The sequence below is a fragment of the Lissotriton vulgaris genome, chromosome 1_1 (genome assembly GCF_964263255.1).
Source record: "Lissotriton vulgaris chromosome 1_1, aLisVul1.2, whole genome shotgun sequence".
NCBI lineage: Eukaryota > Metazoa > Chordata > Amphibia > Caudata > Salamandridae > Lissotriton > Lissotriton vulgaris.
In genome coordinates, this window is record NC_141685.1 from 1,323,251,155 (window position 1) to 1,323,271,758 (window position 20,604).

The following is a 20,604-nucleotide window of genomic DNA, read 5'->3' on the forward strand; positions in this document are numbered from 1 at the left end:
CATCTAGGATATGCAATACCTTCCATAGACATTGGTATCACAAAAATGTAAATGTGATTATTGTTGAATTTTATGATTATGAATGTATAAGTGGTTTATGTATAAATCATAGAAAGATGTATATTAATATAAAGAAATATGAAAAGATAATTGTTAGGTTTTTAAAAAAAAATGTATATTCACTGAAATTATTACTCTCCATATATGTATGTGTTTTGGTTTGAAAATATGAGACGTTAGGGTTACTAAGTGGGTGATAGCAAGCGCAGGACCACTTTCATCAGATAATTCAATGTGATAAGATTTGTTTTATGTTGAGTGGAGTTCCAATTAATAAGGGATAGAAAGCACGAGTGCTATGCGTGGGGGGAGTGAAATGCACATCTTGTGTCATTGCAATAGTGTAGATGTGCTTATTATGCCTGTACAGGAAGCAAACAGAGTGAGAGATATATGTACACGTGATCTGTCTCCCATAAATCAGAGTGAATAGACTCTGCATCTTGGATGCGCATGAGTGACATAGGAAAGACCCAGAGAAATACAGTCAGGCAATTTGCTATATGGAGTCCAATCACGAGCAGCCAAAAGGAAAGCATTGGTTACAGACAGTGATGGTCGAATAATTTTCAGAGTGAGGTTAATGTTATCAATGTTACAATACTGAAATCATAGGCATTGTGAACATTCAAAGCTTCACACAAAGAATAAGTAGAGCAAATGAGCCACGCCAATTCAGGAGAGTAGTAAAGGAGTAGTATGTAGCCGATGGTGCTTTTTAGAGCACACTGTTGCAAATATATTACTAAAGCATGGTGTGGTAGCATATGTCATTTACAAATACCACATTTTCTTTGGAATGGTAACAAAATATGCACTGACAGGCAGATTTACTAATAAACCTATATAAGGCACAAAAGAGAATGTAAGAAAACTGGGTTCCACCAAATATCTATCATTTGTACATATTTTCTATTTGTTATTGGTATGTTCTGCTTTATTATACAGTGCTCTGATGCCTATGGGCCATGTCTGTGCTATATAAAATCACAAAAAATTAAAAAAACACCACATGGACATGTGCAGTTGGCTGCCATGTTAAAGTATCAGTGTAAGTACAATGCTTAGTGTGAATGATGCAGGTTAGCAAAAGTCCCCTAGGGCATAGCGCCATCGGCCTAGTGGTGCTGGAACAATGTTCAGAATGGGGGTGCTGCTGCCAATGTTACATCACAAAGGACATAGGATTGTGAAAAATCCAAGCCTCACACAAAGAACAAGTGTGGCACATGAGCTACGCCAATTCAGCAATGTAGCCCTAACAGTGTCTCATCTAGGGGCACTGCTTTTGCGACCCCTGGCCAAAGAGGTGGCAACAGGAGTGCCTGGAACACAGGAGCAGCTCGTCCTTATGGACATCGGCTGGAGCCTCATTTACCTGGTTTTCTGTAAAACTTTTTATCACACAAATAGTGACTAATATTATTCACTATTTGTGTAAAAAAAATGGAGTATAATGAGCTGGAATATGACCCTATCTGACAGCTAAGGTACATACAAATTGCTTTTACATGTATGTTGTATGCATGCTTGCAGCGCTGAGTGTGTTTAGCTGAGAGGGAGTGTGTGAATGTGTATGTTTAAGCATGTGTGTGGTAGTCAAAGTAAAGGTCAAATGATGTGTGATGTCCCTTCCACTACCCCTGGCATTTTGGTGAGTTATCGCCCGTGTGTAGAAAGTGTTGTATTTTGGAGCACAGTGTCGGAAAAATATTTATAAAACATCGTGCGGTAGTACACTTTCATTTACAGGCCCTCGTCACCAGCCGTCTGGACTACGGCAACTCCCTCTACGCCGGAACCACCGCCAAACTCCAGAAGAGACTCCAGCGGATTCAGAACGCCTCAGCATGACTCATCCTGGACATCCCCCGTCGCAGCCACATCTCCGGACACCTGAGAGATCTGCACTGGCTCTCGGTCAACAAGAGAATCACCTTCCGTCTCCTCACCCACGCACACAAAGCCCTACACAACCAAGGCCCAGAAAACCTCAACAGCCGCCTCAACTTCTACGCTCCCACACGCCAGCTTCGATCGACCGGCAACGCCCTCGCCGCCGTCCCCCGTATCCGAAGAGCCACCACAGGAGGAAGGTCCTTCTCCTACCTGGCCGCCAAGACTTGGAACTCCCTCCCGACCCACCTCCACCTGACCCAGGACCACCTTGCCTTCAGGAAGCAGCTCAAGACCTGGCTGTTCGAGCAGTAGCGGACCCCCCTCCCCTAGCGCCTTGAGACCCTCCGGGTGAGTAGTGTGCTATATAAATGCTTTGATTGATTGATTGATTGATTGATTGAGGTAACACATTTTCCATTGAAATGGCTACTAAATTAGAATTGTTTTTTACTGGAAAGCTATGCAGCACCCAACGGATAATTCGTGGAAACCGGGTTTCAGTAAATAAAACTAGAGCTAGAGCTGAAGCTTTTATTTTAATAGACCCTGTAAAACGCACTTGATCGGTACAAACGTACTTTTAAATTGTTATTGTCTTGATTTCATTTTAACTTGATAAACGCTATTTGCACTTTTACTTGGATATCAGCACTTTCCTCACCTGCATTTCGGACACCCGCTGTTAACCACCAACTCCTTGGTCCACCACAGGTTTTCCCGTTTGTTGTGGAGGGACTGAAGGTAGCAAATTTCTTTCAGTTCCGGGTCAGAGGTGTAGGGAGGCGGGACTGCTTACTACTTGCCTATTTAGTGACTTCATGGGCACTACGCGCAGCGGACGAGCGCAGCGGGCGCGCAGCGGGCGCGCCAAAGGCGCACCCAAGGCGCGCCTAAGGCAAGCCCGTCTGGGGCCAGGGGCCATAGCCCCTGTGCAAATTTGTACTGTTCCACACTTGTACTCTCTTGAAGATCTTATTGCGCTCTGCCCTAAGCGACAAAATACCTGTATAATCATGTCACTGGACCCTCTACTTGCCCTTGCTGTAACTACTCTTGCTCTCCGGTACCACATAATTATACACCCCCCACATTGGCTTTTAATAAGTTCACTTCCCACTCTGCGCACGAAAAGGAAGCGCCCACTAAAGATTTTTTCTTCTTCAGTATTAATTGCAGGTCCCTTCCTAAACATAAAGAAGATATTTTCAACCAACTCATAAATTCCTAGCCTGATGCCATCTTTCTGGCTGAAACCTGGCTTAATGCCAGCTCTGGCCCTGACATCGCCATAGCTCTACCTCATAACTACACGATAACTTAGGATGGACCGTGTGAATAAAATGGGAGGTGGCATAGGAATTATTTATTTTTTTAAATCACTTGTAAATGGGAAGAGCTACCTATTAATAATTGTGAAGCCTGCCTTTTAAACTTTCTCTCACGTCTCAATTTACCTTTTCGGGGACGCTGATTTATCGCCCCCCGGGTCCAGCTGGAGACTGGGCAGCGGAGCTCCCAGATTTTATTGCTCCCGGTAGCTTGTCTCCTTTCTGGTGAAGAATTGGCTTGGTAGTTTAGTCTGCCCTGTTCCCATGATGCACTGGGCCAGGGACAGATTGATTTGCATATAGCCAGGTTCTGAGCTGGGATGGTGCAGTGAGATAAATAACGGTGATGGATCAAGCCCTGATCTTTGGACTGGGTAAGAGTGGTCTGCTTAATTCAGACACTCTGTTCATCACCACCCCCTTTTCTGAATCGTTTTTGGCCACTATAGGTGTGGCAGGGTATACTCAGACATGAGTCCCTTTCTCACTGCACCATCAAGATTCAAGCAAGCCGGGCCGAAGACGGCTGAAATGCCAGAAACCGGTCCCCGGTAGCTTGTCTCCTTTCTGGTGAAGAATTGGCTTGGTAGTTTAGTCTGCCCTGTTCGCATGATGCACTGGGCCAGGGACAGATTGATTTGCATATAGCCAGGTTCTGAGCTGGGATGGTGCAGTGAGATAAATAACGGTGATGGATCAAGCCCTGATCTTTGGACTGGGTAAGAGTGGTCTGCTTAATTCAGACACTCTGTTCATCACCACCCCCTTTTCTGAATCGTTTTTGGCCACTATAGGTGTGGCAGGGTATACTCAGACATGAGTCCCTTTCTCACTGCACCATCAGGATTCAAGCAAGCCGGGCCGAAGACGGCTGAAATGCCAGAAACCGGTCCCCGGTAGCTTGTCTCCTTTCTGGTGAAGAATTGGCTTGGTAGTTTAGTCTGCCCTGTTCCCATGATGCACTGGGCCAGGGACAGATTGATTTGCATATAGCCAGGTTCTGAGCTGGGATGGTGCAGTGAGATAAATAACGGTGATGGATCAAGCCCTGATCTTTGGACTGGGTAAGAGTGGTCTGCTTAATTCAGACACTCTGTTCATCACCACCCCCTTTTCTGAATCGTTTTTGGCCACTATAGGTGTGGCAGGGTATACTCAGACATGAGTCCCTTTCTCACTGCACCATCAGGATTCAAGCAAGCCGGGCCGAAGACGGCTGAAATGACAGAAACCGGTCCCCGGTAGCTTGTCTCCTTTCTGGTGAAGAATTGGCTTGGTAGTTTAGTCTGCCCTGTTCCCATGATGCACTGGGCCAGGGACAGATTGATTTGCATATAGCCAGGTTCTGAGCTGGGATGGTACAGTGAGATAAATAACGGTGATGGATCAAGCCCTGATCTTTGGACTGGGTAAGAGTGGTCTGCTTAATTCAGACACTCTGTTCATCACCACCCCCTTTTCTGAACCCTTTTTACTTGAAGCCACCAACCTCTCAATTTTAGGAGACCTGATCTTAACAATCCTAACTGCTCTATTAGCTCCACTCTAATTTCTGACTTAGCTGCTTTAAATGTCATCTTATGTAATGGTGGCCCTACTCATAAGGCAGGACACCAACTAGATCCTTTTTCTTAAAACTTAACTGGTATTTCTTGTGAGCCAGCTCTCTCCTTATTATGGTCCGACCACTTCCTAGTTAGCTTTAAGCTCAGACACGTGAGGGGACAGGAGTCTTCGTCCTCCACCGTTGGTGCAACTGGCTTTAGAAATTTAAAAAAACTTAGGGGGCCATTAGGATGGTGGGCGGATCCTTTCGTGGATTGGGACCACCCGCCATCGGTTCAGGGGTCCCGTTGCAGACATAAGGATGCGCCCGCCACACTGGCAGGCGCATCCTGCATTCCTGACATTGCGGCGGGCGGTGCTCTCGGCACTGCCCGCCGCAATGCCAAGATGGCATAGCGTGCACTTCCATGCACAACGTGGCAGGCACCGCGCGGTGCCTGCCATGTTGTGCATGGAACTCCATGTGCACCCCCCCCCACCCTGCAGAATCCCTGGGGGCCCGCAACGGGCCCCCAATGGCAAAAACCGACTGCCTTTCCGTGGCGGCAATATCCCTGCCTTTATGCTAGTATGGAAGGCGGTGTCTCACAGACACCGCCACCATGATAGCTAGTTTTATGCCCGGTCGACTATGCGACCGGACGGAAAACTGGCGGACGGTCTTTCCATCTGCCGGGGTCCCCCACCGCCATGGTAATGTGGTGGGGGAAATTTGACAGCAGGCGGTGGTTTTTAGCAGGCAGATCGCCACCGCCATACGGGCGGTGGAAATCCGCCCACTATCCAAATGGCGCCCTTAATGTTGATTGTCTTAATCTTCACCTTTTGCACTCTATGCCGGGCATAAAATTAGTCAACACTACAGATGCTGACGCCATCCACAGCAGGCCAACCTCGTCCATTGACACATTCCTCCCTTTAGTTAAGAATAAAACCAACAGCCACCGCCCTCCTGCCCCATGGTTCTCAGACAAACTCAAACTAGAGAAAACTAAATGTAAAGTGCTAGAGAGACATTGGAGAAAATACTATGCTCCAGCTGAAAAACGGGTTTATAAACAGGCCATCAAAGGTTACCAGGTACTATACAAAGCGGCGTGCGCTGAATACACAAAGAACAATATCATGCTGTCTCAAAATAACCCTAAAAAGCTATTTAACCCTATTTAAGGTGGTGGTGAATTGTCTGGCGCTAAGCACCAACCGGAGCCTCCAAAACTAACAGAAACTCAATGTGAACATCTAGCGGTGTTTTTTAATGATAACATTGATAACATTTATTCTGAATTTGATACGAATGGACAACTGCTTCCTAAGTCTAACAACTTACTAGCAAATTCTACCTCCCCGGCTGATTCATTGGACAAAGAAGACAATCCTGATAGCATACTCAACAGATGGCTGTCTCTTTATACAGTGTCTTTTAATGACATCCTAAATAGTATCAAATCAGGCTCCCCTAAGGATCCCTTTCCAATCTCATTTCTGAAAACATTGGACCCCTCTATCCTGAAATGTATTATGGAACTTCTCAATGCCTCACTTGCTGAAGCAGTAGTACCTGCTAATTGGAAACATGCGATGATCCTCCCTTTGCTGAAGAAAGCAAATGCTGATCCCGAAGTTTTTTCTAACTTCCGTCCTATTTCTTTGCTCCCCGCATTCTCAAAATTTTTGGAAAAACATGTTAACCACCAATTGACTCAATTTGTGTGCTCCCAAAATATTTTGCATCTGTCCCAATTGGGTTTTAGAACATGTTTCTCTACCGAATCAACACTCTTGGGTGTCACTGAAACCATCCGTCAGCGACTTGATAAGGGTGACACAGTGACACTCATCTTATTAGATTTGAGTGCCGCTTTTGACACCGTATCACATGAGAGCCTTCTTCAAGTTCTATATTCCAAGGGCATTGGCGGAATTGCACTGAAATGGCTTGCAAGCTTTCTAGCCAACCTTCGCAACCTGGGCATCATTATAGACGATCAACTGTTTATGTGTCAACAAGTGGTCAAGGTTGCCTCAATGTGCTTCGTGATTTTGAAATGGTTAAAAAGATCCTAGGTTTGCTGCCTCCTAGGGCTCAAAAGACTGTGGTACAAGCCCTGATCGTGTCCAGGTTGGATTACGGCAATGACTTATATTTAGGGGCCAACAAGGATGTAATCCGTAGGCTGCAAGTGGTTCAAAACTCAGCAGCCAGGCTCCTATATCAGCTACCTCGAATGGCCTCCATCACCAAGACCCTTCGGGACTTACACTGGCTAAAGATTGAAAATCAGTCCAAATTCAAAGCCCTTTGCTATATGCACAGAATCAACGCTGGCACTGCTCCTCTCTATCTCAGCACCTTAGTTCACCCGTACATCCCCACTCGCCTTCTTAGATCTTCCAAGCAGGCTAAGTTTGTGACCCCTAGGTTCAAACTTGCTCGTATGGGTGGCCAGTCTTTTGCCCAACTGGCCCCGCTCTTTGGAATTCTCTTCCACTCTCACTTCGTTTTGAGCATAACTATGTCAAATTTCGAAAAGGCATCAAAACGTGGTTATTCAATCACTGAGCTTGACTTGCTGTTCTTTTCTTTCTAGCATGGGTCCGTAGGCACCGGGAAACCTCCGGGTAGCTGTTGCGCTATATAAATTTAAATATAATAATAATAATAATGTATATAATTTGTGGGTCACCAAGTAAAGTGTCTTCATTTGTTTTGATCCTATTAAAGTCTTTTTTCCATCAAACTTCAGACAAAATGTGCTATATTTGTGCTTTCCTAACTGATATATTTTGAAATATTTTACAGTTAATTTATTTAAATGTGTGCTACAAAAAAATTACATCCCTTTCCTTTCAAACCAGCAAGATTGTCAGATTCGTTCATTTTATAATATCCTGTAGCTTTGCATCAGAGAAGGAAAAGTAAACACCATTCTACAAGTTAAAAGAAAAAGGCAGCAATTTGAGAGAAGATTAGCACAACATAGGCCCTGTCTTCGAACGCATAGCAAATGTAGCAGGTAAAAACAAAATGTAAAGTCATCTTTATTGCTCATTCACCTTCTGCATATTTATATTGAGTCAGCACGACTATTTTGGGGGTGCTGAGGCAACCCCGCGCAATCCCACTTCCAGCGCCTATGGTTATAGAGAGTTGAGGTAAACATAACAAAGAGATATGCAAGCACAACTGCATCAATGAAATGACCCAGGCAGCCAAAGAATATGCTGATAGAATCTATGAAGGATCAACAGAGGACAATAAATGCAAATGCAATGGGTATTAGCAGTCAGAGTATATGCTCTATAGCGTCGGCCCAGGAGTGAAAGGGTGAATCCATAGCAGTAGGTATTTGGAGCACCCTGTGTTGAACGGTAACAAATGTTTTCTGTTAAGTTAGCCTCTACTCCTCTTCCAGCCCCCATTTTTGTGTTTCTGCTGGGACTTTCATAAAGTCAGAAGTTACGTGTTCACTTAAAGCTGGTTGTACTGATAATGCTTGCGTGTTAGAGTAAGCAGCCCTGCCCTGCCAAAGGGCCTACGTGCACAGGTGTCTAATCTGTTTGCTCACCAATGCCTGTAACCTCCCTTGCCTATCTACAAAGATGACGTGGGTAGGAGTTTATCAGGATTTAACAGTTCAGCATGTAAGCATTATACAAAGCGGTTGTGTAAGCATTATGTAACAGTGACGACGTGGTTTCAATGTGTTTCACGAGGCACCGAAAAGTATAAATGCCATGTTTGAACATGTACTTGTTAGCTCCCTCCCTGTCTGAGTGATGAGACTCATCTCATGAGATGTAATAAACCTATGTTTTGTTCCACTCCAGTGTCGATCCTCATTGTGAACCTGTAGACTAGGGGTGTCCCTGCACCAGTGAGACAGATAATATATCTCACTTCTACACCTGATGGAATGGTGTTAGTTGGATGATACTTCTATGAAATTAATATAATTGTAAGGCAAGAAGAAATGAAAGCGAGAGAGAGAGTTTTGGGGAGGAAAGGCATCAGAGACACATTAAGGAACCATAAGCCTTAAAGGCTAAGTAGGAGAAGAGAGGAACAGGCAAAGTACAGGTCATGACTGGTAAGTGTAGTAGTGCAGTAGCTCCCTTGACAAGAAAACACAAAAATTCCTATGGAAACAAAATACATCTAATGCTGTTGATCGTACAAAAATCTGGTAGATTATCCAAATAATTCACAATACACAAAGGCCATGGGCCTACCAGCCTGACAAGCTGTGCGAAGAGCATTCTGCCCGTGGCAAGGACCAAAGGCAGGGAACAGAGGCAGTTGTGGAACTCACCCCACAATAAGACCCAGAGAGATAGTGCTAGGCATATGAAAGACGCTATCATTTCTCCCATCTTTGTACTAGTGGTACAAAGATGGGAGAAAAGAGGAAAGTTAGGCTGCGACAGGGAAATACGCAAAGACCTGTAGACTGAAAATACAGACAATGCAAGCCTATGAAAGTGAACTTTGGTGGATTTCCCACATAAGTCACTGCGCACAAAAAGGCTTGCTGACCCGACAAACCAGGAGAGGACCACTCTGCCAATGGCTTGGGTAAAAGTTAGAGAATGCAGGCACCGGTAAGTGTTTCCCTTCTTTGAGGTGCTAGAAGATAGCACTTGGTGTGTGCGACAGGGGCCAAAGGTTGGAGTACAGAGGGCAAAGTATAAGTCATGAGCGCTGGATGAAGGGTGGCCTTCTGTAAAGAAACGCACAAATACGTGTGGACACAAAATGCGGTAAGTACTGGTTTTGTTTACAAAAATATATATATATGTATATATATATTTTTAAGTATTACTATATCCAAGTTTAATGGTGCTCAATTTACCAACCCCTGAGGGTGAGAAGGCTGTGTGAGCCTTAGGTATCTGAAGATGTGACATATAAATAGCTAATGAACACTTATTCTCTGAGCTTTCGTGCCAATAATGCAATGTGTGAGGTGGGTGGAAAAGACATTTAAGGGCTGTCCAATTGCCACCTAAGTCAAATTAAGGCCTTTTAGCTTAACCTTTGCAAATTTCAGCTCTACATGGCAACCCTTTCAGCTCTATATGGAAGCGCTGGGAAATACTGCGGCTAGTGACCAGCACTTTGTTTAATTTTTTAATACAAAACTTACTCTTGTCATAGAATTCTTGCCCATAGCTCTGCTTGACCTCAGGCGAAGCTTGCTTCCAGGTCCGTGCCATGCTATCCTGAATAACCTTACTGTCTGTGACCACCGTCTTGAAGAAGCCCGGCTCTATTAGGACAACCTTCACTCCAAAAGGGTTCATCTCCCGTCTAAAATACAAAAAAAGACACCATTGTAGCTTTGGTGGGTTAACCCTTTTCAATCCATGGCTGAGTTGCTTCCTAGACCTCAGCAGCTTCACAGGCAGTTTCACCATGTAGCTACCCAACAACCAGATCCCAGAGTAAGCCCTACGTCCTTCCATCGATAAATTGTATTTTCATACCCCACATCGTTTCACAAACTCACTGTGCCATAGGACTTCGGATGCAACTACTGAAGAGACCTAAATACCCTGAAGTTACTTTCGGGTTGATTGTGTTCAGGTTCAGAGGGGACCTTGCCTGGCAGTTTGGGCTGGACCGTTCATTATTGGAGCACAACCTACGCTGATTTTCAACAAAGCAAATCGCATCATCGCACCCCAACCCCTGAAGATCATCAACAGGTCCGTCGAGACCGCCACCTTCCCGGAAAGCTGGGAGCACGATGAGATCAACGCCCTTCTCAAGAAACCCACAGCGGACCCACAAAACGTCAAGAACTTCCGGCCCAACTCCCTGCGCCCGTTCCCGGCAAAAGTCATCGACAAGATCGTCAACAGGCAACTGATCCACTACCTCGAGGAGAGCGACATCCTGGACCCGTCCCAATCCAGATTCTGCAGCAACCACAGCACAGACATCGCAATCATCATGGCCACCAATGACATCAGGACCCTATTGGACAATGGCGAAACCGCAGCCCTCATACTCTTGGACCTCTCGGCCACCTTGGACACCGTCTGCCACCTCACCCTACCCACACACCTCCAAGATGCAGGGATACCCGACAAAGCTTGGGACTGGATCACCTCCTTCCTCACCGACAGAACCCAGAGGGTCCGCCTTCCCCATTCCGATCTGAAGCCACCAAGATCTCCTCCGGCGTGCCCCAAGGATCATCCCTCAGCCCAAACCTCTTCAACGTCTACATGGTACCACTTGCCAACATCGTCCGCTCACACAACCTCAACATCATCTCCTATGCCGACGACACACAGCTGATAGTCTTACTCACCAAGGACCCCGCCACCGCCAAAACCAGCTTCCACAAAATAATGATGGCCGTCACTGACTCAATGAAGAACACTCGCCTGAAACTCAACTCAGACAAAACAGAGGTCCTCATCCTCGGCCGCACCCCCTCGGCCAGGGATGTCTCTTGGTGGCCGGCTGCTCTGGGAACCCCACCGACCACGCAGGCAACCTGGGGTTCAGCCTGGACTCATTGCTCTCAATAACCCAGCAAGTCAACGCCGTCTCCTCCTTTTGCTTCAACACTTCGTCTGCTTCACAAGATCTACAGATGGATCCCCACCAAAACCAGAAGGACGGTCACCCAGGCCCTCGTCAGCAGCAGTCTAGACTAAGGTAACACCCTCAATGCATACAGAACGCCTCCGCACGCCTCATCGACGACATCCCCCGCCACACTCACATCAAAGCGCACCTGAGAAACCTGCACTGGCTCCAAGTCAAAAAGAGGATCATCTTCAAGCTCCTCACCCACACTCACAAAGCACTGCACAACGCCAACCCATCATACGTCAACAAACGACTCACCTTCTACACCCCGAACCGCCAGCTTCGCTCCGCTAACCTCGCCCTCGCCACTGTTCCACGCATCCACAGGACAACCACGGCGGCAGATCTTTTTCCTACTTTGCCGCCAAGACATGGAACACCCTCCCCACCCATCTGTGACACGACCCAGGACCTACTGACCTTCAGAAGACTTCTCAAGACCTGGCTGTTCAAGCAGTAGCTGCATCTCCCCCCCCCCCCCCCCCCCCCCCCCCTCAGTGCCTTGAGACCCTCTCTGGTGATTAGTGCACTCTACAAATGTTTGATTGATTTGTATATGCTAGCTGCGGTCTGAGATGGCATGATGAGCAAAAAACAAAGGACCGGATTGTAGCGGAAGCATAATTACAAGTGACTGAGATGAATCCAAACAGTCCACCCACTAGGTTTTTGCTTTCACAAAAAAGACAACAATTTATCTTTGGTGGATTCACCCTTTCCATTCCACAGTTAGAGCTATGTCCTAGACTTCAGAAGATTAATCAGCAGTTACACCACTCAGCTACCAGACCCGATTCCTGGGGAATTCCTTTCAGCCTTCAATCGATAAATTGTCTATCCATACCCAAGAGCCAGCACACAAACTTGAAACAGTCTAGTCAGCCACAACCACATCTTCAAATTCACCTCTTCTGCCTTATGGCCTCACCTGTCCTCTCATCCTACAAAATCCAACCAGGCATACAGGAACAATCAGCCACCCAGACCCACATGCTCCTAAACAAATATGTTCCGCTCATACATCAAATGGGCTACAAAACCAAGAATACGTCATCAGTAGTAAGTGATCAAGTTGCAAACCTCAGGCTGTCAGAAAATGCCTCCACTCCATATTTGGAGATGCAGTAACCTCCACTACAGATAGTGATCCTTCCAACAATACTGGAGACATTGATGATCCTTCCCCTGGCCTTCCTCACCAGCGGCGTCATACTCAGTGTAACATCTATTAAGCCCAGTAGGTTCACATCCAGCACGCGCTGAAAGTCCTGTTTAGTCAGCCACTCGTTGGGCGCTGAAGGTACTGCGATCCCAGCATTGTTTACCACACCCCAAAGCCCTACAAAAAGATAAAGAAACAACATACATAGTAAGTGCATTGCATAATTCATTCCTTTTGCCAAACACACATACTCTTGTGCTCTCTCTTCATAATAATTATTCTAACATAAATCCACCACACAGCCTGTGACCATGTCAGTTCACGGGGCAAATTTTAGGACACATTGTCAATGCCTTGTTGACTGTTTCTTCTGGTACATAAGGTGGGGATCTTAGGTGCTGTGCTGTGGTGCAAATTTCAAACTAAATTTCAGGAGTCCGCTGTCACACAGGCACTAGAAGAATTCATGGGGGTTGCTTCTTAAAGAATTGTGCACTGCAGAATTCGAAATTCTCCAAAAGGTGTCTCATGTGTTTATTTATAGTTTGTTTTCTTGACCATCAAACATACCTATTTGAGGTTGCTGAACACTTTTGCAAAGATGAATTAATAAAATGATTGACATAGATATTTTGGAATGATAACATATATATGTGTCCCTTTTCTGAGAATTTCAACTTCATCAGTACCAAGCTGGATACCAAAACGCCTAGAGATTTTAATGTGAGCTTGGTAAGAATTAGGAAAATGAACGCCACACCATGCCTCATGGAGCGGTGTAATTTTACTCCACCTTTTCACGTCTTGACTATGCCATATATACGTGCGTGTAGGGCCATATATTTGTGTGCTTTAATATCAATAACGTACAGTGGTGCACTTGACCCGAATACTGAAGGTGCATTTGCTGTATAATTGAGTGTGCATACTAATGTTTTTCTTATATGATACCAAATTGCAGTTTCATATATATCTACAATATCTAATTATTTTGTTAACTCTGAATATACTTATGTCTTTATTTAAAGACTACCCTGCTTTTATTTTGTAACCGTATATGTTTCCAAAGCCACTTAGTTAAATGTGCATTGAAGTGTTTGCTACTTTAGCTTGATAAAAGGTCTTAAGCATTTGGACTCTAATCTTTAACCTTCAATGTGAAAGTTTCCTCTGGTTGCAATGTTTTCTTCTTCTTTGCAGGTGCATTCATATGGTCTCATTGTTAAAGATGCATTATGTATGAGAGATAGTGAGGTTCGGTACAAGAACTTTTGGCAAAGACGAGAGGTGCTGACAAACAAAAGGAGGACACCTATTCATGTTATATCTAGAGACTGGAGGAATCCTAGAATGAACTGATGTTCGGACCATGTGATGCGAGTATTGAAAACCGTTGCCCAGTTTTACTTTGAGAAAGTGGAAAAGTGCTGGGATATATGAAGTGGTCTTCTCGAATGTTCTGTGGAGTTTTAATTGGTGGCCACACGCTTTTGGCAGATTCCTTTTAGGCTCAGAGGGGTACAATCCTCTTTGCTATACTTCTGTTTTGTGGCTTTATGCTATGCAATAGTCCAGATTTTGGAAAACTTCTACAGATATCTCTGCAACGCTTATACCTTCCTGCTTTACTGGATCTGATTAGGATTTCCCCAATTAACACTACTTAGTTCAGGCTTAGTTTCGGTATTTTAGATTTACTCGTGTATAGGTGTTAGACGGACCGGGAGGGTCGGCCGAGTAAAAGGGGAGAGGTCTCCAGGGAGAGCCGTCTCCAGCGATCGTACAGACAAGTAACTTCCCCCCCACAGACGGACACCACACAAGGATAAGGTTAAACGATATTTTATCAGCAATTCTTCAAGTACGGTCAAATGGTACAAGGAGGTCTGGACTCAGGGGTCCCCTCGGTTCGGGTCTCTGGTGGGGAAAAGGGGTAGCGGGACAGTCTTGTTACCAATTGGGTGGATGGATAGCTCTCAATCCTCGAGCTCGGCGTTCTAGATGATCGGGCCGCGGCGGAGCCAGCAGGTCCCGAGATGGTTGAAGGTAGCGACGGTCCGCGGCGGAGCCAGCAGGTCCCGATGAAGATGGTGGTACAAACGGTCCGCGGCCACGCCAGCAGGTCCCGACGACGATGAAGGTTTACGGAGGTTGCAGCAGCGCCAGTAGGCAGGACGATAGTTCACAAGGTAGGGCTACGGCAGCGCCAGTAGTCCGTCAAGGATGAGTTCTTCTCTGCGTCTCTCGACTCCAAGATACAACTGCCTTCCTGCTCTGGAGCTGCTTCAGTTATAGGGCTGTTGCCCTTTGATGTCCGGACCCTCGCACTTGGAGGTCGGGGGGTTCAGGATGAGGGAGTCCAGACACCCAGCAGGGGGGTGGAGCCAGCGCCCGGGGAGGCTAGGGGCGAGCGGTACCTGGCGGGGGAGAGCCATCGACACCTCTTTCTCCCATTGACCTGCCAAGTAGTCCGCTCACCTCCTGGGTGGATGGTGGTGCCGGGATGTCTGAGGCCTGGCCAGGCCCAGGGTTAGGGTCGATCGGAGGCCACGCGGCCTCGTGGTGCAGTGTCCAAGATGGCGCCCACATCGGGCGCGCGGGTCAGTAGTGGATCGGGCCCAAGAGGTCGAAATGTTCAGAGGCAGGGGTCCCGGAGGGGACGGAAAACGTGAAGTGGTGGTGTGTAACACTTGGGGGACCGGGCTCGGGCCTGGTCGGCCGGAGGGGGAGCGGCCCTTCATGTGGCCTGTCCAACATGCGTCCCCCCCAGCTGAAGGCGGGGAGAGTCACCCATCCTCTTGGGGACTCTCCTCGTCGAGGCGGAAAAAGCGTGACAGGCCATCCGCGTTGGCGTGGTCTTGTCCAGGTCGATGTTCCACAGTGAAGTCCATCCCCTGTAGAGAGATGGACCAACGAAGTAGTTTTGGGTTCTCCCCCCGCATCTGCATCAGCCACTGCAGGGGTCGATGGTCGGTCTGTACCCGAAAGTGTGTGCCAAAGAGATAGGGCCGGAGCTTTTTGAGGGCCCATACCACAGCGAAGGCCTCCCTCTCGATGGTGCTCCAGCGTTGTTCTCGGGGCAGGAGTCGCCTGCTGATGAAGGCCACTGGCTGATCAAGGCCTTCGGGGTTCAATTGAGACAGGACCGCCCCAATGCCGTGGTCGGAGGCATCCGTCTGGACGACGAATTCCCGGCTGTAGTCGGGGGCCTGGAGCACAGGGGCGGAGCACATGGCGGCCTTCAGTTGTTCGAAGGCTGTTTGACAATCTGGGGTCCAGTTGACCTTCTTTGGTTGATTTTTGGACGTAAGTTCTGTGAGGGGCCCCACTAGGCTACCATAGTCCTTCACGAACCGTCGGTAATAGCCCGTGAGTCCCAGAAAGGCGCGTACCTCGGTCTGGGTGATGGGGGGCTGCCAGGACTGGATGGCGGCGATCTTGAGCTGCAGAGGGGCCACCAGGCCGCTTCCCACCTGGTGTCCGAGGTAGGTCATGGACCCCTGACCAATCTGGCATTTGCTGGCCTTGATCGTGAGGCCAGCTCGCTGAAGGGCCTGTAGCACCTCTCGGAGGTGGTGGAGGTGGTCGGCCCAGTGGTGGCTGTATACAGCGATGTCGTCTAGGTAGGCGGCACTGAATCCTTCGAGTCCGGTCAAGACCTGATTAACGAGTCGCTGAAACGTTGCTGGGGCATTCTTCATGCCGAAGGGCATGACCTTGAAATGATAATGGCCGTCAGGAGTGGAAAACGCAGATCGTTCTTGGGCCCGGGGTGTGAGGCCGATCTGCCAGTAGCCCGCCGTCAGGTCGAAAATGCTGAGGTAGCGGGCAGCTCCCATGCGGTCGATTAGTTCATCTGCCCGGGGGATGGGATGTGCGTCTGTTCTGGTGACCGCATTCAAGCCCCGGTCTGGGTGATGGGGGGCTGCCAGGACTGGATGGCGGCGATCTTGAGCTGCAGAGGGGCCACCAGGCCGCTTCCCACCTGGTGTCCGAGGTAGGTCATGGACCCCTGACCAATCTGGCATTTGCTGGCCTTGATCGTGAGGCCAGCTCGCTGAAGGGCCTGTAGCACCTCTCGGAGGTGGTGGAGGTGGTCGGCCCAGTGGTGGCTGTATACAGCGATGTCGTCTAGGTAGGCGGCACTGAATCCTTCGAGTCCGGTCAAGACCTGATTAACGAGTCGCTGAAACGTTGCTGGGGCATTCTTCATGCCGAAGGGCATGACCTTGAAATGATAATGGCCGTCAGGAGTGGAAAACGCAGATCGTTCTTGGGCCCGGGGTGTGAGGCCGATCTGCCAGTAGCCCGCCGTCAGGTCGAAAATGCTGAGGTAGTGGGCAGCTCCCATGCGGTCGATTAGTTCATCTGCCCGGGGGATGGGATGTGCGTCTGTTCTGGTGACCGCATTCAAGCCCCGGTAGTCGACGCAGAACCGGAGTTCCGGTGTGGTGCCGGGAGTGGCTGCTTTGGGGACCAGTACTACTGGGCTGGCCCAGGGGCTGTCTGAGGGCTCAATGACCCCGAGCGTGAGCATCTTGGTTACTTCTTCTTGGATGCAGGCCCGCACCCGATCTGGTACGCGGTAGGCCCGGTGGCGGATAGGGGGGCTGTCCCCCGTGTCCACGTCGTGCACACACCAGGAGGTGACACCTGGGGTGAGGGAGAACAGGCTGGCGAACTGCAGCAGAAGGTCTCGACATTCTTGGCGTTGTTCCAGGGTGAGGGCCTCCGAGAGTCGGACCCCGTCCACGGAGCCGTCTTTCTCCCGAGTCCGTAGGAGGTCAGGGAGGGGTTCGGAGTCTTCTTCGGCTCCATTGTCTGTGGCCATCAGAAGGCTGAGTTCTGAACGCACGAAATGGGGTTTCAGTCTATTAGCGTGGAGGACCCGGAGGGGGTTCCGTGAGGATTCCATGTCGATGAGATAGGTGACAGGGCCCTTGCGCTCGACTACTTTGAAGGGCCCCGTCCACTTGTCTTGCAGGGCGCATGGTTCGGTGGGGGACATCACCCATACTTGTTGGCCGGGTTCAAATTCGATGGAGGAGGCATTTTGGTCATACCACTTTTTCATGTCCTCTTGACTGGCCTCCAAGTTTGCTTTTGCCAGCTCTCTGAACCGTCGGGTTTGGTTGCGGAGGGTTAGGAGGTATTTGAAGACATCTGGAGGGTTCTTTAGAGGGGGCATCTCCCAGCCTTCCTTGACTAGGCTGAGCGGCCCCCGTATGGGGTGTCCATACAACAGTTCAAACGGGCTGAAGCCGAGGGACTTCTGGGGGACTTCTCGATATGCGAAGAGGAGGCACGGCAGAAGCACATCCCACTGGCGACGGAGGGGCTCTTCCAACCCCCCAATCATCCCTTTGAGCGTGCGGTTGAACCGCTCAACGAGTCCGTTTCCTTGAGGGTGATAGGGGGTCGTGAATCGGTAGGTGATCCCACACTGTTGCCAGAGGGATTTCATATATTTTGAAATAAAGTTCGTGCCTCTGTCGCTGACGACTTCTCGGGGGAAACCCACACGGGAGAAGATCCCCATCAGGGCCCGGCCGACTACCGGGGCTGTCACAGTTCGCAGGGGAACAGCCTCGGGGTAGCGGGTGGCGTGGTCCACCAGTACCAGGATGAACCGATGTCCTTGTGCTGTACGGGGTCCAGGGGCCCCACAATGTCTATCCCGACCCTCTCGAACGGGGTGGTGACCACAGGAAATGGTTGCAGGGGGGCTTTTAGTTTGCGGCCGCTCTTCCCACTGGCTTGGCACGTGGGGCAAGATCGGCAATGCTGGAGTACATCATTCCTCATTTTAGGCCAGAAGAAGTGGGTCACTAGGCGGCTGTAAGTTTTATCCTGACCCAGGTGTCCAGCCAGGGGGACATCGTGGGCCAGATTTAGCAAGAAGTCTCTAAAACGGAGGGGCACCACTAGCACTCGACTGGCCCCCAACTCCGCGATCTTTTGTTCACTGTATAGCAGATCAGTGTCCCAATAGACCCAATGTGTTCCGGAGGTATCCCCTGCGCTCTGGGCGAGGGCTTGTTGGCGGAGTCCCTCGAGGGAGGGACAGGTCTTCTGCTCTTGGCGAAACTGCTCCTGTGTGGGTCCCCCCTCTTGATGCCACTGGTCGAGGCCAGAGAGGTCCGGAGGTTGAGCTGGTTCTGGAGGGACGGCCCGGTCGGCGTCTTCGACTGGCGCAAGCGGGGGAGGAGGCGCCGGCCATTCAGGCTCCTCGGGTCGGAGATTGGCACGGGCGGCCATGGACCGGGTGGTGACGCACGCCCAGTCTGGGATGCCTAACATCCCCAGGTGTTCTCTTCGTTCTACGGCTGCCCACGGAGAGCTTTCAAGGTCATTCCCCAGGAGGCAGTCTACGGGGGCATCGTCTCGGACCGTCACCTTCAACATGCCGGAGACTCCTCCCCATTCGAAAGGGACGCAGGCCATCCGACACAGACTCTCCGAGTTATCGGCTGAACGGACAGGGCAGAGAATATTTGGTAGGAACTGTTCTGGGGTCACCAGGTGACAGCGGACGGCTGTTACACTGGCCCCGGTGTCACGGAGGGCTTCGGCCCGGCGTCCATTGATGCTCACCCATTGGCTGTACTTCCGGGTGTTAGCGGGTAGGGGGACCCGCTGGACCATGTCTTTCCCCCATAAGCAGGCTAGAGCCATGGCGGCTGGCTCCCATTCTTGATGTTCTTGCTCATATTCTTCTTGTTCCTCGGAGATCTGTTCTTCCCCCAGGGCAGCGGCAGCCACCTGGCGGGGTCTCGGGCTCTGGTTCTGTGGGCAATTTGGGTCGTTTGCGTAGTGGCCGACTCGCTGGCATCGGTGACACGTGACATTGGCCCTATATCCCGGTCGTGCCGGGGTGCTGCCCCGGTTGGCCGGGGGAGTGGTGCTGGCAGCGGGGGTGGCCGGAGTGCTGTCTCTTCCTCTTCCTTGGCCCCCTCCTCCTCGGGGACGGTGCTGACCGTGGTGGTTTCGGTTCTGTTCATAGGACCCATTTCGGCCGACTCTGGTGATTTCCCACCGGTCAGCTTCGGCTGCGAGCTGCCGCGGATCAGACAATTTGCTGTCGAGGAGGTGCTGCCGGAGCTCGATGAAGCAATTGTTTGACAGATGCTCCCACACCATGAGATTGAAGAGCTGTTCGTAAGTGGTGACATTGCTTCCTTTGATCCAACCCTCGAAGGCTCTGCTGAAATAGTTAACGTACTCCACCCAAGTTGTACCCGGGATGCGGGTGCAGTCTCTGAACCTCTGGCGGTACATCTCGGGTGTGAGCCCATATCGGGTAAGGAGGGCCGCTTTCATGTGGTCATAGGAGGTCATCAGATGGTCCGGGAGCTGTAGCAGGGCATCGCGGCCCTCATTGAGGAATCTCCCCCATAGACCGGCTCCCCAGTCGCTTCGATCGATCCGGTGGGAGGTCATAGCTATTTCGTAGGCCTTGAACCATTGTTGGATGTCGTCCTCTCGGAAGTATTCTCGAACGACATCCTTGGGGATGTGTACCTTCTTATCTGCTGCTCCCGGGGTGCGGGGTTGCTCGGTCGCCCCTGATTCCTTGTTCTGCTTGCGTAAGTCTATCTCAGCTAATTTGCGCTCATGTTCATATGCCAGTCTTTTTTCCTCGAGCTCTCTTTGTCTCTGTTTTTCCTCTCTTTCCTCTCGGAGCCTCATATGTTCTAAATTCAGTTTCTGTTCGGCCAACTTGAGTTCACCATCCATTTTGAGCCGGGCCATTTCTAGTTCATGTAGTCTTGTTCTTTCTCGTTCCTGGATCTCGTTTTGCGAGAGGCCCGTTCTTCGCTCCTCGGGAGCTGCGATGTCTTTCTCTACTGCTGCGATATTTTGGTCCGGGGGTCTGACGGCCCCGGTTTCTGCCCAGGACTCCAGGGCCTGTTTGAAATCATCTTTGGTACTTAGACCGGTGGTAGCGATACCTAGTTCGATGCAGAATTGTTTTAATTCAC

At 49.4% G+C, this 20,604-nt stretch overlaps 1 protein-coding gene across 2 annotated transcripts in view; it reads right to left on the reverse strand.

Annotated features, from left to right (window-relative positions):
* The window catches only part of LOC147749086 (retinol dehydrogenase 16-like), a 94,358-nt gene that overhangs the window by 24,453 nt on the left and 49,301 nt on the right, over positions 1–20,604 (reverse strand). For both annotated transcript variants that reach the window (XM_086965984.1, XM_086965976.1), the window contains 2 exons: positions 12,541–12,799; positions 10,001–10,164 (listed from right to left, as the gene is read on the reverse strand). In XM_086965984.1, coding sequence (XP_086822110.1) covers positions 10,001–10,164; positions 12,541–12,799 — 423 coding nt within the window. The remainder of the gene's footprint in view (positions 1–10,000; positions 10,165–12,540; positions 12,800–20,604) is intronic.